The 24,254-nt window shown below is 40.7% G+C and overlaps 1 protein-coding gene across 2 annotated transcripts in view; it reads right to left on the bottom strand.

Moving 5' to 3' along the window:
• The window catches only part of PIP5K1B (phosphatidylinositol-4-phosphate 5-kinase type 1 beta), a 290,127-nt gene that overhangs the window by 156,163 nt on the left and 109,710 nt on the right, over nucleotides 1-24,254 (bottom strand). For both annotated transcript variants that reach the window (XM_054727759.1, XM_054727760.1), the window contains exons 2-3: nucleotides 22,788-22,872; nucleotides 17,663-17,731 (exon numbers count right to left, since the gene is read on the bottom strand). In XM_054727759.1, coding sequence (XP_054583734.1) covers nucleotides 17,663-17,731 — 69 coding nt within the window. In that variant the 5' untranslated portion in view covers nucleotides 22,788-22,872. The remainder of the gene's footprint in view (nucleotides 1-17,662; nucleotides 17,732-22,787; nucleotides 22,873-24,254) is intronic.

Genomic DNA, 24,254 nt, shown 5'->3' with positions numbered 1-24,254 from the left:
ACATAGCTGGTATACTATGTGGCCTGGGGGAAATTTTTACAGTCGGGCTGGGTAAGAGAATAGCTTTATCCAAGAGGAACAGTGTCTCACTGTGAAATGAACAGTCCCACTCTCTTCAATCAACCGCCACCACCCAGGGCCGCTAGACAACAGCGCGGGTGGTCCTGACAGCAAGCACCACAGCTGCTCATCTTACGGGCTTGGGTGGTGGAGAGGTGTCATTTTCATGCCATCAGTCCTATAAGATGATCATGATTGGAAATACCTGTGCCTCTATGCCATGATTTAATTTGTTAGGAATTTAACCAGTGGGGAAATTCCAAACAATATGGAAATTTTCTTTGGGGGAAAAAGCCCAAGCAATAGGGAAATTTTCTTTCAAAGATTCAAAAAGGAACAAGGAAGTACAAATCATTCTCATTATGCTCAGTCCCTGAGTTGATTACAGAAGGGCTCTAGCAGCCTCCTACCCATTCCTCCCTCCCTGGGTCCTCTCTCCTTCCAGCTACCGCTGCTATAGTGGTCTCTGCCACGGCTGGGCCGTGCTGAGGTTCATCACCTGCCTCAGGGTTCCCCGACTGGGGCTGTTTTTGTAAAGTATGGAAAGGGGTAAGGCATGCCTTAGTTCTTTATACTCTTAATCATCTTCTCTAATTCTGCGCTTGGTTATCCAAACTATATTATGATCCAAAGCAAACCAAAAACAATACATCTAAATCCTCAACCACAGAGTCCACAGATGTGACGAGGACAGGGAAGCTGATGTTCAATTCTAGTCCCTGAGAACGGAGGCCGAGAGAGACTGCACTGGGGCCATCCTGGGCTGTGGGGCAAACTTGTTCCCTTCTCCAGCTAGGCTACAGAAACACCCCGAAGCCATATACTATCCCAGTTATGATTACTCTACATGCCAAGTTGTTTCTAAATGAATAAACTCTCTTCTAAAGCCAAGTCTCAGATAAACCATAAATTCCCTTAGGCTAGGGTTTCTGTGGAATTTTGAACTGGATAATTCTTTGCTGCAGGGACTGTCCGAGTATTGTAGGATGTGTGGCAGCATCGCTGGCCTCTACCCATAGAGAAGCCTCCAGAGACCACTGGTGGTCCGTGAGGTCCCAAAGGTTGCGACCTCTGCACTAGAGGACATTAGCACCACTTCCTCCAAATGTGACAACCAAAAACGCCTCTATACGCTGCCAAATGCTCCCTGAGGGAGGAGGGCAAAATCAGCCCTGGTGAGGACCACAACTTCATGGAAGTGCAAATCTCTCCAAACCTACACCAAGATCAATCATCCTTCTCTCACAGGTGAATGCTCCGCATTGATGCCTGTTTTCCTGTCTGCTCACATGCTGTCCATGTCAACGGAATGCCATGTATTTTAGGCTTGTCAAGAACAATGTCTTAACATTTCACAGTTGTTGTAACTCACATTTTGTTTCAAACCAAGTGCAAAACACAATTACTCAAGTGATTTGCAAACAAAACACCAACAATGGAGATGGGGACAGGAAAGTGCACTCTGTTCACCGGTGTCCTGATCCAGGTCCTTAAACAGGCAGCTGGTGTGTGTGTGCGCATGCCAACAACCCTGTCTACCCTTCCACCTTCCACACACACACGCACACATGCACACAGACGCCGCTGCTCTGTCCCACGGCAGATATGGCACTCTGGTTCTCGAGGGTAGACTGCACAGGAAGTACTAGCCATCTGTGCACGAGAAATGCCCAAGCAGAAATCAGCACGAAGGGCATCGCTGGGGCAGATGGCGTGGTGCGGTCACCCCAGTGCAGCTGTCAAAGCACGGGCAGTGAGAGCGGTGCGCCGAGAAAGGCTGAGGATCCGAGGACTCGGAACTTGAGCTCCAGCTCTGCTTCCTGTACCCAGCACGTCCTTGGACGGGGACTTAAGTAGTATTAGGGTTTCTACTTCTTCACGTGCTACCAGAAGCATTTCCACGCTAACAGTTTAAGGTTCTAAGATTATAATGCAGACAAATGTCAGTTCTACCCACTCCACGATCCTTCTCCTTTCTAAATTATTTCTGCTACTTCCACCTCACGTGATGGTGACTACTCTCAATTCAAGAGAAGCTGCAAAAACACACAGCATATCATTCACTTACTTTCAAGAAAAAGGACTAATGCTGTCATCAGAGGTGATGACCTTATTCCTATATATATATTTTTTCTGCCTGAGATGAAATCTCTGTAAATAACTAATGTTTCGTATTCAAAGAACTATTAAAAAGATCCATCCGCCAAAACCGGTTTGGCTCAGTGGATAGAGTGTCGGCCTGCGGACTGAAAGGTCCCAGGTTCGATTCCGGTCAAGGGCATGTACCTTGGTTGCGGGCACATCCCTGGTGGGGGGTGTGCAGGAGGCAGCTGTTCGATGTTTCTCTCTCATTGATGTTTCTAGCTTTCTATCCCTCTCCCTTCCTCTCTGTAAAAAATCAATAAAATATATTTTTTAAAAAAAGATTTAAGTTTATCTAAATAGTGTGCTGAGAGATGGAAAATACCAGTCCCATGGTACATATGAAGTCACTGGGATATTTACAGTCTTTGATTCCAACCTAAGGATCACTTGACTCTATACCCCATGTAGAGATTTTCCATATATCATTTCCTTCTTCCGGGCATGCTCCATAAACATGACCTGCTTCTGTAAACACTAAAGAAATAGCGACAGCAAACGGTACTGTGGGAGATGCATAATAATGTGGGAAATGAAGGACACTTGACTGCACTACCTCTAGCAGTGAGCTGGATCAAAATTTGATTTTCAAAATTGTGTTCAAATATTGACTGCTACATGTGACAGTGGTAGCATGAGCCACATTGGCTTTTCCATCACATGGAATAGCATCAGAAGCCCAGTTTCAGGCATATACCTGATATAATGATCTCTTATCTATGAGATTTAGGTCCTGGAGGTGTGTTCATTACACTTATTGATTTGAGGGAGAGAGATCAATAGAAGAGGGGAGGGAAAGAGAGGAGGACAAGGAAATACAGACATGAGACAGTCTCCATACCTCAGGACCTCAATCAATGTCTACTGAGCATCCCAGACAGACTGACAGTATATGCTAAAGGGGTGACACAGTGCTCTAGGTGCACAGAAGAGGACACTGTAAAACTATATGGCGGTAGACAGAACAATGGCCCCCAAACACATCATAATCTATAGAACCTGTGAGTCCTTTCACTATGTTACCTTAGAGAGCAGAATATTACCTTACAAGGTTGCTGATAAAACTAAAGTTGCTAGTCAGCTGAATTTGAGACGACAATCTCCCCAGATTGTCTTGGATTACATGGGTCCTTAAAAGTGCAAAAAGAAGAGGCAAAAGAGAGGGTGGGAGTTGGTGCCAGTTGGGGTAATGGAAATACTGAGGGAAACACTATGTAAAGTATGTGATTATCTAACCACTAAGCTGCACATCTGAAATCAATAGGAAGAGAGAGAGAGAGAGAGAGAGAGAGAGAGAGAGAGAGAGAGAGAGAGATACAATGTGAGAAGGACTCCACTTGCCATTGCTGGTTTTGAAGACGGAGGAAGAGGCCATGAGCCAAGGAATATAAGTGGTCCCTAGAAGTGGAAAGAGGCAAAAAAAAAAAAAAAGGGATTTTCCTCTACAATCTTCTAGAAAGGACTAAAACTCGGTCAACACCTTGATTTAACCTGGCAAGATGTGTATGGCATGTCTATCTTACTGAACTGTAAGACAGTAAATTTGTGTTTTTTAAACTCCTAAGATTACCGTAATTTGTCACAGTAGCAATAGGAAACTAATACATATATCAATTTTAAAGCACTCTCAAAACTTTTCAGTCCTATCTACCTTTTCACTCTGTCTCACTAGCCCCAGAAGGATGAATCTATTTTTAAAAAGGTGTTCTGTTAGGACTTCTCTGGGGTTTGGAGTAAGTTATTTTTATGTCAAGGCCAAAGTCACACTTGCCTGTCAGCACACAAGTTTAAACACACTGAAGTCAGACCAAGGGGACCGATTGTGTGCTGAAACTCTTTCTTTCAATTGAATGCTTATAAATAATTATTCCCAAGCTACTTCTCACTGCTAATTTACACTGGGCCAAAATGAAGGAGTTCGGGTTGTATCTCTGTGGTCCCGGTGTATGGTACAAATCAGGCCCCAGATGGCTATTTGTTGAATGAATGGGAGTGATGGGTTTGACATGAAAGAGTGCATATTGGCCTTTCGGAGGGGAGATGTTCTCTACAGGGCCTCTTTGGTCTAGAGATGACCAAGGCCAGACCCAACAGGACTGCAGTAGTCTGCCTTCCTCCTCTGCTCCCACAATACGACTTCTCTATCTTAGACTCTGGTTATGGCAGAACGCCCCTAGGTTTGAAGAGCAAGTGTGGGCAGGACACAGTGCCATGCGTTATGAATCTTTATTTTCATGACAGACTTCTGATAATTTTCTGATGTATTCATTTTCCCCGGATCACAGAAAAGAGGGGAAATCTCTACTTTTCCCCATAGAGGATTAACTTTTTTAAACCCATAGAATCATTTTCGTTTCTAATCCACAGGGTATTTAAGGAAGGGTGGGACAATATGCAAGATATTTTCGCTTTGCACCAAAGGAAAATGAACTCTGACTCTCTGAAAACAGATGAGAAATAAAATGTAACCTTTTCTCCACCTTTCACCTTCTCTTTTACTTTTGCATAGCATCCTCTAGGTGCTTAATAAAGCAATTACTGCAAGAGATGATCACAGAATAAAAACCACACAAATATTAAAGAAAAACGAGCAATGTAAAAGACACTTAATTGTCATCTACACCCCAAATTTTACAAATGAAGAAATAGAGCCCTAGTCAGTTTGGCTCAGTGGCTAGAGTGTCAGCCTATGCACTGAAGGGTCCTGGGTTCAATTCCAGTCAAGGGCACATGCCCAGGTTGTGGGCTGAATCCCTGGTGGGGGGCATGCAGCAGGCAGCCAATCAATGGTTCTCATCATTGATGTTTCTATCTCTCTCTCCCTCTCCCTTCCTCTCTGAAATCAATAATGTGTGTGTGTGTGTGTGTGTGTGTGTGTGTGTGTGTGTGTGTATGAAATAGAATCCCAAATATAATATGAACTTACATTCAAAAGTAAAGTTGAGGTGAATGAACAAAGAATTTCTGGCAAAAACAAAACAAAAACAAACAAACAAAAAACCTCACAACTTTTTTTTTTCTTGCCTCAGACAAAATTTCTCAGGAGAAATGATTTCAATAACTTGGCTACCCTAGGCTAGCTTGTGAAAAGCATTAAATCTTAGGGTAATTTCCACAGAGATTACTCTGCTCTGTGGGGGAAAGATGAGCAGGCCTGAAGGAAGACATTCTAAAAATTGTTCCAAAGTATAAGGAAATAATATAATTACCCTGTCTGTCTGGACTGACATCAAATCTAAATTAAATAATATTTTATGAGAAACAGAGTTTTACTATTTTCAAGTACTTGAGAGTATCTAAAAAAGCAAACTTTGTTTCCATGGACCGTCTTTCCATAGATTGCTTAAATCAATTATATAAAAAGTCAATATTCCATTCAGATTTTAAAAACTTTTAGTAAAATTAAAGTCAGAAAGAAACTTTCTTAACATGAAAAATAATTATTGAGCTAAGTAGCAACATTATGCTATTGGAAGCACAAGAGAGAGACACTTCCCAAATGTATTCATCAAGGGATTTTTATTTATGTATCTATTAATAATCTGTATGTGCTGAAAAATGTACTCTGGGAAATAGTACAGGAGCCATTTGTCCTTTAAAATCATGAACAAGAGGTGGGAAGAGATCAACCAAAGAACTTGTATGAATATATTCATTACCCATGGACACAGACAATAGGGTGGTGAAGGCCTGGGCAGGGGATGGGGACGGGCTAGAAGGGGTCAATGGGTGGAAAAAGGGACATATGTAATACTTTTAACAATAAAGATTAAAAAATAAAATAAAATCACGAACAAGACTAATCTGTCCTTTTATTACAAAGATTCTTTGACATATGTTCTGGAAGATCAAGCTAATAAAATAAGACAAGAAAACCAAGTACAAAATACTGGTTAGGAGATGAAAAAATATTATTTATAGATTATATAATTGCTACCTACAATACTAAAGAATAGATCATGGACTGAGCAGAGTAGTTTAAAAACATCAAGTTGTAGTTTACAAAATAAACTCACATGAATCAAGATCTTATACACTCCCAGCTAAAAAAATATAATGGAAAATAAAAAGAATCCTATTCATAGTAGGAAAAAAATCCCAAAGCAATAGCAATCCTCACATAAGTTACTCTGGGATATATTTAACTAAAAATAGATACAAAATCTCTGAAGAAAATAAAAACTCACTGAGGACCGTAAAAGCTTACATATATAGACATTTCATTTTTGGAACAAAAGACTCAATAAAGATGCTAATTCTCCCTATGTTATTAATAAATTTAATATAATTTCAACAGAAATCTTTTTAGAGGAAGTGACCTTATAATTCTAAAGTTCAATTAGAATATTAAATGTAAAAACATCCCCAGGAAATTTTTGAAAATTAAGAATACCATGGAAAATCTCATATTACAATGTTATAATTAAAACAATGCATTACTAGCATAACATTTAAAAATGAGAGCAAAGACAGAAGTTTTAAGGGAAATATTAACAAATTTGGCTTTATAAAAGCTTGGGTTCAAACCCAACAACAACAGGTAAGCAAAATTAAAAGACATTTCAAACCAGTAAAATATTTGCAACAAAAATGCATTGCCCTTAATTATATAAGTAGCTCTTACAAATAAAACAGCAAAGGGTATTGTTCATAGATAATTGTCAAAAAATATATACAAATGAATAAGATCACCTTACTGGGAATAAAAATGAACGCAAATTAAAATGAAAATTAAGGCATTTTCACCTAACCAGCTGGCGAAGATCTTTAAAAAAGAACAGTGCTCAGTGTTAGTGAGGACCTGGGAAAACAGGCGCTCCCCTAAATCAGCTGGAGGGAGTCTGGAGTGAAATAACCTCTAAAAGTAATTCAGTAACATGCAGACCTTTTAACTTGGTTCCATGAGGTCATAGGCCAAGTCCTTTTTATTCACTGTTGATTCCCTGCTAACACAAGAATGTGCCCAGGTTTATACTGAGCAAGAATGCATGGCATTCTGGGACCTTGGAAAGCAGAGAACAATGATGCTGGTGGGGATGGGGATGCAGCGGGGATAGGATTGCCGAGGGTGAGTTTGGAAGATTTTATACACAGAAGCAGGAAGGTGCGGATGGCTGTAATGTTTCCTATTCAAGTGTAGATTGTTAGTTTAAATTCTTCCTTCTCTGGGAGGGAGCCTGAAAGTAAAAGGATTGTCCAGAATTGGCCAGACTCTGCCTTGTGCCCTGCCACTATGTGTGTCCCCAAAGGGATCTTGAGGGCCATTGGATACCCCACTGAGAATGACCACATCTGCTTCTGCTCGGTGTGGGCACATGGCTTCTGAGTGAACGCACCCTTTCCTTGGCTAGATCAATCAATCGCCCTGTGTAGCTTCTTCCCACCCATCTGTAAACTCATCTGAAACAATTTAGGACCACCATAATCCGAAAAAAGACATTTAAAATTTAGCAATATGAAAGTATCCCATATGCTAAACAACAACAACAAAATGCTTAAAAATAAATGAATGAATATAAAGATAACCAAGGCAGCTCAAGTTAGCATACCCCAAATTCTGAAAGGAAATGGAAACTTAGAGCATATTTTACTTTAAGTACTTCTGTGAAAAACAGGAATTCATCTTCCCAAGCAGAATCTGTATTGACTGTGCTTAGTTTCTTCCATGATTTTCTTTGAAACACATGTGACACAAAGCTGGACATTTCCTGCTCACCCCCAAGTCCCCATCCTCCTGTCTTCAGTGAGACACCCTCACCCCATTCTATCGCACTCTGCGTCCTTAGGAAGATGACACTGCATTTTCCCAGGAGAGTCCCACTGGCCCAGGGAGAGCGGGAGAGCAGTGCAAGGGCAGAGGCAGGTGAGAAGGAAGGGCTCTTGAAGCCCAACACAGTGTCTCAGATTAAACCAGACACTGAGAGAAGACAGGGCTACAAGAGAAAACTTTTCATTGATTTAATGTATGATAGAAAGCAAAGAAAGTGTTTTCACTTCTGGACATAGGGCGCGCGCACGTGTGTGCGTGTGTGTGTGTGTGTGTGTGTGTGTGTGTGTGTGTGTGTGTATGTGTGTGTGCGTGCGTGCGTGTGTGTGTGTGTGTGCGTGTGTGTGTGTGTGTGTGTGTGTGTGTTTAAGGTGTCTTTTACGGACAAAAGTTAGGTTTCCTTTTGCCACAGAATCTCACTGCTTTTTGAAAACCACCTTTCGCCTTAACACTTAACAGTAGGGACTGTCATCAACAGAGAACAGGATCCCAAGGCATTTGGAATTCCACACTTGAACAATGTCCCAGGATGGAGAAGGGGGAGCACCTTCCTGTTCCTTCACTAAGTATGGAGTTTTACCCGGTCTGTAGAGTCCCTGCTCTCAGGAAGCTGAAGTTCCAATGGGGGTGAGTAGGGATCCAGCAATAATGGTAACAATTGGATATTTATACAGCCAACTACTGTCTTCCAAGTACCTTCTCACATATCCTCAGATTGAATACTCAAACCACATGTGGTATTGTGCGCAGACAGTAAGTGTCTTGCATGAGGCTGAGCTCATCAATGGCAGAGCCAGCCTGACTGTCCTGGTTGGACGCCCTTCTCAGGCAACGGCGGGTGAGCAAGGAGGGAAGAGTGGAAAGGCCAGCGCTCTCACCACCGCCAGCCTTTGGGTCCTGAGCCCAGCTTCCATTTCTGTACTCCTCCATGGCTTTGTGAACGACGTAGCTGCTTTTAAAACTGCTAGGTTATTATTCCCTCTCACTCCCTTTGAAATAGCAAACCTGAAAAATCATAGATCCGGTTTCTTTCATGTTATAAAGAAAAGGATGTGTACTATGCTTACTAGAGAAATGGGCTGCCAATCAACCCCAAATTCTGACCACCCCCCCGTAAAATTACTGGCATCTGTCTAGGGGCAGCCTTTCATTGGGCCAACATCTGGAAAGAAAAGAACCTTTCAGCAGCAGAAAAGACTGCCTTCTTAGATTCATTGCCGAAGCCCTTCCGTGACTGGCTGATCACGAGCAGTCTGCTGACGATAGGCAAGGGACTTAAGGATGCCATATCATTAATAGGCAACTTTCAAAGAGCCATGGAGTGACCCATGATGCAGACAATCACTGTAATCTTTGAAGCCAAAAGGGCTGAACTGAGCTCTTTCAAAGTGTTCTTCCTGCAATGCAAACACTCAAAGCACAAATTCTAACCCTTCCCTGCCCCCTTTATTCCCGCAACGTATCTCACCTCTAATTGGAGATCCGGGATGGTGGGCTTGAGAATATATCTATCTGTAAAGTCTATAATAATTTCAGGATTAAGATGAAAAAAGTGATACATCTCTTGAATGCTATGTGACAGGCCCTGTGTGGGACCCTACAGATGTCAAGATGATTGAGCAAGGCACCTGCCCTCCAGCAGCCCCGGGGGTAGGTGGCAGGACGTTATTGCAAACAATGATTACAAAGTCGTCTATGATACAAGAGAGGTGGGTACAGGGTGAGGGAGGCCTGGGGAGGAGTGACTAACAATCACTGCCTGGGGGGGGGGGGTGAAGAATAGATATGACAGTTATTTATATATATGATCGGCATGGGCAGAAAGGAACAGGGATGGACACAGCCCGTGTGGCTGGAGTTAGACGTGTGCCGAAGATAATGGCAGGAGATGGGTCAAGACACACCCATTGGGAATAGACTGTAAAGGACTCATATGCTGTGCTTTGGAGTCTATATTTTCCCTGTAGGTGATGGAGGCCAATGGGAGTTTATATGAGAATGACTTGGCTGGCTTTGTTTATTTTAGGAATATAACTCTCTGGAGGAGGGTCTCAGAAGGTAATAGTAATACGTGGATGTTCCCCAGTCCTCGGCCTCTCTTCTCCATCCATCTCACCAATTCCTGTGGACCTTCAGCTCAACAGACTGAATCTGGGCCCTGGACCTCTCCCCCAACTTCCAGATCCACACTTTCACCACCTACTTGATTCTCTGCCCTCAGTAGCTCATGGACATCCCCAAATCAATAGGTCCAAATTGGAAGATTTCCCCTCACAAACCTTTCCCCACACCCGTGGTCGGCAAACTGCGGCTCACGAGCCACATGCGGCTCTTTGGCCCCTTGAGTGTGGCTCTTCCACAAAATACCACGGCCTGGGCGAGTCTATTTTGAAGAAGTGGCGTTAGAAGAAGTTTAAGTTTAAAAAATTTGGCTCTCCAAAGAAATTTCAATCGTTGTCCTGTTGATATTTGGCTCTGTTGACTAATGAGTTTGCAGACCACTGCCCCACACCATTCCTCTTCATCTCCATATATGGGCAGACAACCCAGGTGCTCAAGTTGGAATCCTGGGGCCATCCATCCAAGCCCTCACCCCGACATGCAACCATGAGCCAGACCATGGTTGTTAACTCTGAAATGTACATCTAACTTGTTCCCTTCATGCTTCCTCTTCCTAGTCTACCATCTTAGCTTAGGCTACTGCCTATTTCTCTAACCCAGGGTTCCTCAAATTAGCACTATTGGCATTTGGGACCAGATGGTCCTTTGTTGTGGGGGGCTGTCCTGTACATTGTAGGATGGGTAGCAGCATCCCTGGACTCATCCTAGATGCCGGTAGCACTGCATGCCCACTCCCCACCCTCACTGTGACTGCATTGTCTACTGGGAGACAAAAGCAGCCCCAGGTGAGAGCTACTGCTCTAATTTATCTCATCTTGCCCGCTTCCCTGAATCCACCAAGCTCCTTCCTGCCTCCAGGCCTGCTCTTCTCTCTGCCAAAAAAAATGCTCTTACTTTCACTCTCTGCCTTCCTTCTCATTCTTGCAATGCCAGCCCTTGTGTCACCTCCTTAGAGAGGCCCCCGAATACCTTATCTAAAAGGCAGCACACCTACCCTTTTTTAGTTTATTAATTGGACTTTTAAAGTTAATAATTATTTTACTTTGTTTACTTTTTCTGGTCTGTCTCTACCATGACAATGAAAGTATTATTGGGGCAGGAACTACGTCTTGGCCTCTATCCTACCCTCAAAGCCCAGCACAGTGCCAAGCGAAATAAATATTTGTCAACCGGATAAATGAATGAATGCAATCAAAAGTATGTCTTATATCCCAGGCATTGACCACACCCTTAAAAAAAGACAAAGCCACAACATGAAAAATTCACTTGGAAGAATTAGAATTTCATCCAGACAACCCATATTTCAATCTCCTGCTCAGTAACCAAATGCTCCCTGATCCATAATGCAAAGTAGAGTACTTGCATAAGGAGAATATTGGGCATAAAAGTAAAAAGAGCTCATCTTCTCTCTGCAGGGAAAAAATGTACAGTGGGATCCTATGAAAAGTTAAACATTTTCCTTATATGTCCTGACCGATGTGGCTCAGCTGGTTGGGCATTGTTCCATGCACCGAAAAGGTTGCCGGTTCGATTTCCAATCAGGGCACATGCCCAGGTTTTGAGCTTGATCCCTGGTGGGGGGCGTGCAGGAGGTAGCTGATTGCTTTCACATGGGTATTTTTCTCCCACTCCCTTCTCCTCTCTATAAAAACCAATTTAAAAATCTTTAAAATTGTTTGTCCTTATATTTGAACCTAATTTGTGTCTCTGGGTGTGCATGTGTATCAGAAGTTGGGCAAAAAAGACATAGAAATTTTTTTTTTAAAGAATCTTAATTTACAGTCTGTAGAGACCATGACCACCTTCCTTCTCTTGCCTCCTTAATGTTGTGCTGAATGTCTCAGGCGGGCTGGCTTCCACACCAAGGCCGGGCTCTCATCTCCCTTTCGTGGTAAAATAAAAGTCGCAGACACAGGATCCACAGACTGAACAGAACTGGCCAAAAATCTGGGGGAACTTGATAGTAGATATAAGACTAGAACCTAACTTACATTGCTGGTCTTTTTCAGAATCCAGACTAAAGAAGTCCATAATTTTAAATTTCTGTGTTCTCGAGCAAATTCTTAAAAGCCACTTTAAAATTTTCTGTTAAGTATCCAGACAAGCGAAGTGGGGGAGGGGAGATAGGGATAAAAAACGGACAAGCCCTGGGCCTTGGGACAGGGAGCCTGCTGGCCAGAGCAGAACCACGTCCGCCAAGCTGCGCAGGGAGGCGTGCAGATTGCCTGTGTACAGTGAGCCTTTTAATTTAAAAGCAAAAGCAATGGTGTGTCCTGAGAGCAGGCACTCCCCTTCAGAGGGCCTAACCGGCTGCAAAAACAGAAACCCCCGCCTGCCAGCCTGCCCTTAATGCCAAACGCAACAATGTGACACCTGTTGTTGCCCCTGAAGGAAGCTGTGAGCAAGTGTTGGGTATAGAGTTTTCTCTCCTAGAGTGAGTGTTTTGGAGACATCAATGTAGATAATTCAATGCAGTCACCTAAGAAATGAGAGTTCTCTGCCATGAAAAAAAGCAAAAAAAACAGCTATGAAATTTTTATTCCAGCAAAATGCTCTGCTAACAAACAAGTCCACGAAAAAGTATTTCCCCCAGAAGATTGTCATGAGCTCTAGGTTCATCAGAACTTAGGATCGAGGGAAATGCCATTTGTCTTGGCACTTAAAACCAATTTGAGTCATTATTTGATTTTTTCACAAGGGCCCATATTTTTTCTCTTAAGTAAATTGTATGGTCATAGGAAGCAGGGACCACATCTTACATGCATTTCTTTTCTTTCTTTTTTTTTTAAGATTATCTTTTTATTTATTTTAGAGAGAGATGAAGAGGGAGAGGGAAAGAGCGAAACATTGATCAGCTGCCTCCTGCATGCCCCCTACTGGGGATCAAGCCCGCAACCCAGGCATGTGTCCTGACTGAGAATCTGGGAATTGAATCCAGGACCTCTTAGTGCATGGGAGGACGCTCGACCAACTAAGCCCCACCAGGCTGGGCTTACAGCATTTCTTTTGCATCTCCCTCTTCTATCTCATGTCTCTACCCAAATAGTGGGGAGATTGCAAACTGGCCCCTGCCTGAGGGCCAGAGTACATTTTTTAAAATTTTTGAATCACTTTCCAACCTTAAAAAATGGGAAGATTTCATATCAGCATCCACATTTTTGGCTTTCTGAAAAATCTGGCAATCCTGAGTGAACACTCACGTGTAGCTTTATTAGCTGGAGCTGAGTGCCCCCTGCCCCCTCTATAGGCGTATAATGTCCTATATGTTTACCACTTTCCTCCTGGTTATTTCACTCCCTTACTACCTGCCTGGCCCCTGTAGGCTTTTGTGTTTACAACTCTTAGGAAAGACACTCAATGGAAGAACTGAGAATGGAAATAACCACCCTCTGTAAACACAGCTAGGCAGCCCTTAATGTCTGTCTTAATGGACAACATGTTTGTTTTAAGCAGCTAAAACAAGAATGATCATTTTAGTCATTACCTGGAGACATTAACTTCACCTACTCACTTTAGCTGTTCTTCCTGATAATGGACGAGAAAAGTGGACCCCTGGAAGAACAAGCAGCAGCCAGCCCGAGTAGTCACATGCAAACATTTGAGACTCGGAGTGCATGACATTATTCCAGGAACACTGAGTTCCCTAGAAACACGTGGAAACCACAGCACTCATGATGCTGAGTACTGCTGGCAGCTGCCCAATAAATCTGGGGATTGATACAGAAAGCCTAAGACTGCTTGTTAACTCTAACCCACACTGATTTCTCTTCTTTCGGACTTTTTTTGTCATAGACTCCCGTGTTCTAAAACTGTTTTCATGCCTTCCCTTCTCCATCGACTGTAAGTTCCTTGTAAACTCCTTTGATATCCTTCTCAATGCCGAGCATAGTCGATGGGGTTGGTAGGGGGCAGTTCTTAACCTGGGGCCTATGGATCGGCTTCGGCCACAGGCAAAAACCTAATTGAGTCATCAAAGCTTCTTATTGAAAAGGTGCAAATCCCATAGTCAGGACTGGGGGAAAATTTTAACTTTAAGGCATTTGTAAAAGGGACAACAGTTAATAAAATGGTTGGTGGCCTTGATGACATCCATCTAGTCCATTAGTTCTCATTCCCAGTTTTTTGTCACAGCTTTTATTATGGTCATGGGTGAAAAATGTTAAGCTACACAGGGTCAACTCATGCATCCCGCTGGTAGAGGCTAAGTCAATAGGGAGCAGATTGCCCTAGCTGGTTTGGCTCAGTGGACAGAGCATCAGCCTGTGGACTGAAAGGTCCCGGGTTCAATTCTGGTCAAGGGCACATGCCCAGGTTGCAGGGCTCGATCCCCAGTAGGGGGCGTGCAGGAAGCAGCTGATCAATGATTCTCTCTCATCATTGATGTTTCTCTCTCTCCCTCTCCCTCTCCCTCTCTGAAATCAATAAAAAAAATTTTTTTTTTTAAATAGGGAGCAAAGCCGACATTTTTTGGGAACATTAGTCCAATCAGGAATAGCACACTAATCATAATATCTAACCCATATTTGTCTACCTTGTCTGAACGGATGCTATCAGAACCTTCCAGGTGCCTTTAAATCAAGATTCATAAAACCTGAGCATTCTCCTTATCAGCGATTAATTTAATGACTTGCTCATAATAGCAAATGTAGTTCATTTGACATAAACTATATCTTTATGAAGTTCTTCAGGTTTGTGGAAGACATGTTTCTTTTCTAAATGTACATAAACTATATGTGTACTAATTCATGCTCAATTTATGCTAAGGAGCAATCTCACATGTAGTTTCCAGAATGTACCTTCTCCTCATTCAGAAAATAGGGTTGCTATTTGCTTATCTCCTGTCTTTGGACAATTTTTCCTTTCTTCTGATTTCTCAAAGCTCACATTCAGTGGTTTCCCTATTCTAGCTTCAAGTTCTTTCACCTAGGAAATGGCTCACCTGGGCCTAGGGACAAACATATTTGCTATAATGTGACTCTATTATCACCTCTTCTAACCTCACATGAACACCACCAGTTTCAGGATCTTTTTGCTTAACTGAGGAGAGTTAAATGGGATAATTCAGCTGGGCTTTTACCAGCCAGTAAAGCAACACTTTCTCTACATGATCCCTTCTTGCTGTGCATATCAGCACCATGTTTACTGAGGACTCAAGTCCTAGGCACTGTGCTGTATTTTTAAAAAATATATTTTTATTGAGTTTAGAGAGGAAGGGAGAGGGAGACAGAGATAGAAACATCAAAGATGAGAGAGAATCATTGATCAGCTGCCTTCTGCATGCCCCCTACTGAGGATCAAGCCCACAACTTGGGTATGTGCCTTGACCAGGAAATGAACTGTGACCTCCTGTTTCATAGGTCGATGCTGAACCATTGAGCCACACTGGCTGTGCTGTGCTGTCTTTTTGGTACTTTTCTTACACAAGAGACTGCATACCTTCTCCTCCATTGTTTATATTCCTTTTAAAATTAGAAACCATCAAAAGCATCCCCATGCCATCACATATTTAAAAAAAAAATCATTGGGTTTTTTTTTGTGTGTTTTTTTTTTTTTTTTGTCTTCTTAAATTTCCTACATCTTCTCTTACTTATTGGAATTATTTGCTCTCTTGGGATCTGATTTTTAGTTTTATAACCTTCCCAACATTGCCGAGTCGAATAGCCTTTAGAGACACTCATCATAGAATCACACCTCTAGTATGATTAAAAACTTACTTTACTAAATTCTTGGGCAGGGTATGCTTAGCAAACTCTAAGATGGCACGGCCACATTCTATTACTTTTGCATCACTAAAGAGCCCCTGAAAGTCAGAATTCAGTCAAGAATCGTAGTGCATTTGACTGACTGAGACAACTGCCTAAAACTGAGAGGAAGCAATGACAGGCTGGCCATTTGACCTCCTCTATGTTGGTCTCATGCTTGACTGAATTTACAAGAAGTAAAAAAAAAAAAATCTCTTGAGTAAAAGAGATAGGATTTGGTTTTCTAACGGTGTCTAAAAATAAACAGTGTATTGTTGGCTTAGGCCAGATGCATAAATTTTATAACACATATTATGATTTCTGAGTGCTAGGATCTTCACCCTACTCTTCCCCAAGCATAACATCGCTTAGGACGGCAACCTCCCCGTTTATATTTCTAGGTTTGGCTGAGCAGAAAAGTCAAAAGACAAGATATACCAGGAAAAAGGGCATATTTTCCTACATGAAAATGGAACAGGAAACATGACCGGTTCGTGTTAGTTTCCTGACCTGAACATACGGACAGATCAAATGCAATTCATGACAAAACGTCTCGCTAGCTATCTGTTAAAAAGTGAAACGTAAAAGGAAAAGTTACGATATAATAACCCTTTCAGACATAAGCTTCCTACTCCCAAGGGGAAAGGAGGACAAGGACTTTTAAAAAGTTAAAATGCAAGGTCAATTTAAAATCAGGAGTAGTGGTGCTTGGGAATGTATAGTACCCAGTGATGTTTCTCGATGTTAGCTTGGTGGCTAGGAGCCAAGGGTTATCAAAGTGAAAGAGCAGTAAGGTAGTGTACACGGGGAAGTCTAGAAGGAGATTTTGTGGAGTGAGCGGCAAACACAAAATCTGGGAGGCTTGGAAAGAGGTGGGCAAGAATCTCATCTTTAAAAATATTTTTTCAAATACAAAGGTAGAAAATGTTTAACATTTTGATGGAAAGTAGTGAGTCAATTAAAGGATTTACCCGAACACAGAACACTGTGCACCCATCAGGGCCTTCTTCTTAGGAACAAGAAGGGTCTTCAAAGGACTGCCTTCTGTCGGTGTTCTCTATCATCGTCCCTGGTGGGCAGAAAAATGGCCTACAAAAATGTCCGTGTCCTAACCCTCGGGACTTTGAATATGTTATGTAACATGGCAACAAGGAGTTACGGTTGCAGAGGAAATTAAGGTCGATAGTCAGCTGACTTTAAAATAAAGGGATGAGCCCTGACCAGTTTGGCTCAGTGGATAGAGCATCAGCCTGCAGACTGAGGGGTCCCGGGTTTGATTCCGGTCAAGGGCATGTACCTTGGTTGCGGGCACATCCCCAGTGGGGGGGGCGTGCAGGAGGCAGCTAATCGATGTTTCTCTCTCATCGATGTTTCTAACTCTCTATCCCTCTCCCTTCTTCTCCGTACAAAATCAATAAAAATATATTTAAAAATAAATAAAATAAAATAAATAAAATAAAATAAAGGGATGATCCCAGATTAGCCAGGAGGGCTCAGTGTAATCACAAGGGTTCTTTAAAGTGTGAAGACCAGCCTTCGCTGGCTTTGAAGCTGGAAGTGAGTCATGACACAGGGAATGTAGGCCGCCTAGGAAAGCTGGAAAAGACAAGAACATGGGTTCAGCCCCTAGAACCCCCAGAAAGGAAAGCAGCCCCGCAGTCAGACTCTGACAGAACTGGAAGATAATACATTGGTGCTGTCTAAGCCACCAAGTGTATGGCACTTGGTTATAGCAGCAATGAGAAGCGAAGGTAGTAACTTACATACAAGAACCTGTAACGATACTAACATTCTTTCTGAACTGAGGCAAGAAAATCAAACCCTCGCTCACCTTTTTATAGGTCTTTTCTTCGTTTTGTTTTCCAGGTGCTGCATCTCCACTGTCCCCAGCCGACGACATCTGCAAGGGAAAAGAGTCCCTGTTTGAATTTACAGCTGTACTCCCAGATACAATATGCCAATAATGTTGCTAACTGAGAGCATCTATTTTGGTTAAGTACATTTTTGTCGTTTATTGCTGCTATCTCCAAGAAAGAAAGAGATTTCTCAGAACACTAAAAAAAGAAAGGAAAAGAAAAATCAGTGGTCCCCAATCTTTCCAAAATAAGTCTTTACTTCTAAATCATTTTAGTAGCATACTTTGCTCCATAGGAAAGATGCTATGGAAGTTCAACCCATAAAGTTTCTTTCTAAAAAGACTTTATTTTGTTTTCCTTCTGGTAATGGATGCTTCCTGTACAAATATCTGGAAAGTACCAAAAAATAAGAACCAAACGACAAAATTACTCAATTCTACAACCCTCTGGCAACTCCACCATTATGGCATATTTGCTGCTACATCTTATTCCATTCATTTGCATACTGAATATATTATAATACCATCTTACCCAGCATTTTTCACTGAACATTTATGTGACAAGCATTTTCCCATTTGATTATAAAAATCTCATTGTAAGAATAATTTTTTTTTCTAGTTGCAAAATATCACTGTGCAAACACCATTGTGTGTTATTAAAGGATAGCTGATGTGGTCCAAGGATTTTGCCTGTACAAATAAGTATTTTACGTTTCTGTCTTTGCTCAACTTCAATGTTTTCTTGGACTAGATTTCTAGAAATACTAGGCCATTATAAAACTGAAAGTTCTTGCCCAGTTGGTGTGGCTCAGTGGTTGAGAGTCAACCTATGAACTAGGAAGTTGTGGACTAGATCCCCAGTACGGGGACATGCAGGAGGCTGATCAATGGTTCTCTCTTACCATTAATGTTTCTCTCTCTCTCTCTCTCTCTCTCTCTCTCTCTCTCTCTCTCTCTCTCTCTCCTTCTCTGAAATCAATAAAAATATGTATTTTTAATTGAAAATTCTTACTACATAATGCTAAATTTATTTCTAAGAAGAATATACCCATTTATGCTGGTAGCAGTGAGTGGGAACTGGTTTCATTACATGTTTAGTAATCATTATTATCATTTTAATTACCTTTTCTAATTTGACAGGTTAAGAAAGCATCTCCTAATTTTAATCTGCATCTTTAAAATTGTTAGGGAAAGTTACATTGTTTGCATATCTTTTTCTTTTTTTAGCTCTTTGCATTTCTTCTTTTGAGTTTTCTATTGTTTTGTCCATTTATCTAGTAAAGGTATTAGTGTTTTAGGTGTTGGTTTTTATTTCCTTATTGATTTTTATGTGTTAAGATTATTAATCTGTTTGCAAGCACATCATGAATATTTTACATACTGCTGTCTTTAAATTTGTTTTATAATTATGACAGAGAAGTTTTACATTTTTCACATTCAAAACTATTGACTATCTTTTTTGTTTCTTCCAATGCTTTTAAATGAAATATTTTTTGGGGGGAGATACCAGATGTATTTATTTCTCTCACTTCTTAATGATAAAGTTTTTTTCATTTAAATTTTAATTCATTTGAATGTTTAAAACCAGTTACATATGTGTAAACAAGAATACTACATAATCAGGGAACCTAGATATGAAAGGCCTCATCTTAAATTGCATGAAGAGCATTCTATGCACCAAGGAGGGGTAAACTTCTTTCTCATAAGCCTTTGAAGCACATTTTAAATCTTGGGCTTTTAACAAACATAGTGTTATAAGCTTAGTATGTGCGAAACCTTCGAATTGGCCAGCCACTTCTCCGCATTGGAACTAAATGCCTGAGTTTACTCGCCCTTTCATGATTTGATGAGTCCTCTTCCGATTCTTTCTCTGACCTCAGCTCTTCGGAGTTACTCCCCCCTCACTCACTCTGCTTCACATATTTTTGTTGTTTCTCAAACACATCAGCATGCTGCTGCATTAAGGTTTCCGCTTTAACTATTCCCTCTGCCTGAACAGTCAAGCATAAACAGATAAGCATAAACCTCTGCTTATCTCCTTCAGGTCTTCACTCAAATGCCAACTCCTGTTTGCCGAGTAGCTTGACCGTCCTATTGTAAACGGCAACCTGTTCAGCTCCTCCCTGCCCCCATACGCCTGATCCCCCTTAACTCACCTTCTCTTTTCATTTTTCTGTATCTAACATACTATCCAGTTTCCTTATTTATTATAGTGGGTTTTTGTTTGTTTTGGTCTGTCTCCTTCTGAAGAATGTAAACTTCCCAAACAGGAATTTGAATCTGTTTTGTTCACTAATGTACTTCGACCACTTAAACTTTACCTGGCACCTAGTAGGTGCTTAATAAATATTTGTAGAATAAGTGAATAAATCAATTGATAAGGAAGATAACAAGATGCCATCAGATCAATGTAGACACACCTGACTCGATTGTTCCGAGGGTTTTGTACTTGGGAGGAGAGCTGACCCCTTGAGGGAAGGTGATGACATTACTGAGGAGTCAGACACCATCAATCACACTGTGTGCAGGACACTTTGAAAGGTGCCAGGGTGTGGCATCATTAGGTAGCCTGCCTGGAATAAATGGCGATATTAACCCCTTATAATGTTCTCCATAAATGAAAAGGACTTTTTAGGCTACAGTTATGTCAGTAGAAATAATCTCCACGTAGGATTTAAATCACTTTTAAAAATGTAAACTGTTACTGAATATGCCACATTTTCATTTTTCTGGCATAACTACTCTCAACCTATCTGCAAATTAACTTGGAATTAAATTAAGTTTCAAAAAAATATGCGAAGGGCTCCTTGATTATTTTAATCAAATATGATTATTCATTATTTTCAATCATTTACAAATTTTAAAGGCAATATTGTGTTTATTGTAAGAAAAGCAAAACATGTATTTTATTCGAAAAAAATATAAAGAAGAAAATAAAACTATCACCTTTAATCCAACTACCCAGAAATAATAATTGTTAATATTTGGTTATTTCACCATTTAATCTTTTCCAAATGTATGTTGTTTTTTAACAAAACTGGAATCATATATTATATACAATTTTGTATTTGCCCTTTTCACTTAACCGTTGTATCACTAAATATTATTTAGAAATAATTTCAAATGTCTAAATAACAAAATTATAAAATTTTATCATATTTTAATATTTATTAATAGACATTTGGGATGCATCCTATTTTTCTATGAAAAATTAAACTGTACTCTGTTTTTATACCAACAACATGTCTACTTAGAGCTGCCACAGCTTCCCAGAACAATGACTACGGGGTAAAATACCGTATCTACTTTATATCTCTACCAGCATCAGGTATTTTCATTTAAAATCAAACAAAACATTTTGCCAATTTAACTTTGGGCAAAAATATCCATCTTATTTTGCATTTATATGATTAATTGTAAGGATGAACATTTTTGGTCATATTCATTTCTTTCTTTATATTTTTCGAGTGAATTGTCTATACTAATCTTTAGCTCATTTCTATATTAGGGTGCATTTGTGTCTCCAATTTAGTTTGTAGTAATGATAATAAAGAAGGGTAGGATTTTTCTCTAACCTTCAATTATTTAATAGGGCCAACAGAATGGACACTTCCTTAAAGAATGCAATTTCAGAATAGACTGTGGAATCTTAGAGGGAAGGCAGGGGTGGGTGGGAAGAGATCAACCAAAGAACTTATATGCATATAAGCATAACCCATGGACACAGACAATAGGGTGGTGAAGGCCTGGGATGGGGAGGGGGAGGAAAGGTGGGGTGGACTGGAGGTGGGGGGCCGCTAGAAAGGGTCAATAGGGAAAAAAGGGGGACTTATGTAATACTTTCAACAATAAAGATTTTTTTAAAAAGAATGCCATTTCAGTAACTTTACTTCTAAGACTTTGCAGCTTTTAAAACCAAAAAACTTCAAGAGAAACTCTTAAAATAACAACCATAATGAAGAGCTGACTACTTGGCATGAATGAAGGACAGATGATGAGAAGGTCTGTTTTATTCTTTTGTAAATCACCCTGACTAGACAGTAGGGAAGCAGAGGAGAGAAGTAGATCAACTTCTGTTTTTTAAAAAACAATTTACCTTAAGCAGCACAAAACAGATAATAATGATAAAGGGAGGTCATGAAATGTCACCTGGATTCAAAGGTGTTTTTTTATTTTTCTTTTTTTTTTCCTGTGGGGTGATGCTTAACAAAGGTCACACGAACCTGTGAACCAGGGCACCCGTGTTGGAGAGGCAACGAGATGCTTAGGATGTCCCGGTAAACGGCAAATGGCTATTAAAATGGTTACAGTGTTAATTACTCTTTGTTCTTAGACTTGCTATGTTCCTGCACCAGTTAAGTGCATCGCTTATAATTATGGAAGTCAAGGTAAGTATGGATTAAAAACATTGTTTTCAAAAACATTATAATCATATATATCTCTGTGTATACATAAGAGGAAGGAGAAAAATTCATAGAAATACTGGTGATTATCTCCAGATGATGTGCTTATGAATGCTTTGGTTCATAAAATTATATAGGCTTAAGGGGTACAATTCTATAATACATCATCTGTATATTGTACTGTGTGTTCACCACCCCAAGTTATGTCTCTTTCCATCACCGTTTATTCCCACCTTACCCTCTCCTACCTCCCCCCATTGCCATTTCCCTCTGGTAATAACCATACTGTTGTCTATGAGTTTTTTTTTTCTTGCTTAATCCCTTCACCTCTTCCATCCAGCCCCCCACCCTCTCCCTTCTGACAACTGTCAATCTGTTCTCTGTCCAAATATTCTGCACTGAGCACTGCTATATTTAAGAATATGGAAAATACTAATGCTATTAAAAAATGTAACCACACACAAGAGTTAATAGCAGAGATCACACCTGGGTTCTGCCCCTTTAGGCATACTGATGTTCACAAAATTTCCTGTTTCCATTTGCTTGCTGCTTATTTTAAATTTGATAATGCCGACGTTAAAGGTCATGAACTAGATATATGATTTAGAATATTTGTTAATAAGTATAAAATAAAAGAGATAGGGGCTCTATAATGAGGCAGTTGGAATGAATTAAAAATAGAGACCATATTTCCTTACCTTAGTAAGTGAAACGGCAAGTCATCTGTTGTTGGTGGTGATGGGCAGCTTGTTCATTGTTGAGACTGTTTTCCTTCCCAGGTTCCTGTTACAATAGAAATCACTGGTCATTACTTTTCCATATCTCCACCTCATCCCTCCAAAAGGACCACAGGTGGCTACTGGGATACCTCCTATGCAATAGGTAAGTTTACATTAAAGGAAGGAATGTGTGTGAGGGGAAAACAAAGGTGGGGAGAACCAGATGAAGCCAGCAGTGCTGGCTATGCATAGCATGTAAGCCATGTGACTCAGTACAGGCTCCAGTTTCACTCTGAGATTCCTAGTGGTCACAGCAAATGAGGAAATGATCAGTTACCTAAATGCCCAATGTCTGTAAGATAAAAGCAAACCAGTTGCTCAAGTGAACCACTGGTATGGGGGAATTGAGGCCAGAGCAGCAATTCCTTCTGGGGTCTTCCTGTAGGAGACCCTATGTGAAGTGTGATGTGCCCTGCGGTACATCAATTGTGATTTTCATGAGTGTTATTTAGACGATACAACATCCCTTGGTATAATAATGTTTTTATACAGGAGATAACATACTCATGGCAGACAATTTTAAAACACAGAGATGTATAAAGAATGGTAAAGACCCACTTGTATTTGCCCACTCTGAGATAACCTATATTAACAGTTTGTTGTATATCCCTTTCAAAATCTTCCCTATGCTTGTTTACACACACACACACACACACACACACACACACACACACACACACACACACTTTCTTCTTACTCTTACCAATATGCTTGAATTTTTTTTCAAATCTATGTGTCTGTCTCGTTTTTAAATAATTGTAACACATTCCTCAAGATGGATATAACATCATTCAATCAACGACTTCCTCCTGATGAACATTCAGACTTGTCTCCGGGTTTGGTACCATAACCAGAGCAGGAATAAACAGCCACATTCAAATATCTTTGAAGTTCTAGTCCTTTCATTTCTGTGGGAAAAAGTCCTGGAAGTTGGATCCAACTTGATAAGCGCATGAACTACTTGAAGGTCCACGGCTACATTCCTCTCTGTATAAAGGCTGAAGCAATCAGTTCAATGGTGCGGGGAGAGTACCTGCTCACTGACATACTATTGGCACTGGATGGCTGCCACCTTTAAATGTTTGCCAACCTCATGGGCAGATCATGGCTTCTCAGTTGTTTTAATTTTCATTCCCTTGTTGCTAATGGGGCTGATCCTTTTCACAGGTTTCCTGGTAATTTAGATTTCCAGTTTCCAGTCACGCCCTTCTCATATTTTCTACTGTGCTGCTTATCTTTTTCCCTTTTACAGTCAATTTGAAAGATGTCTATTAAACACCAACTCTGCCATATAAAATGTAAGCTACTGTTAATCTTTTGGCTTTATTTATGTTGTCTTGTCATGTAGACATTTTTAATATTTACATAGTCAAATATGCTAATTTT

This window comes from Eptesicus fuscus, chromosome 15 (assembly GCF_027574615.1).
Source record: "Eptesicus fuscus isolate TK198812 chromosome 15, DD_ASM_mEF_20220401, whole genome shotgun sequence".
NCBI lineage: Eukaryota > Metazoa > Chordata > Mammalia > Chiroptera > Vespertilionidae > Eptesicus > Eptesicus fuscus.
The sequence above is the reverse complement of the archived record's forward strand: the minus strand, read 5'-3'. Positions and strand labels throughout refer to the sequence as shown.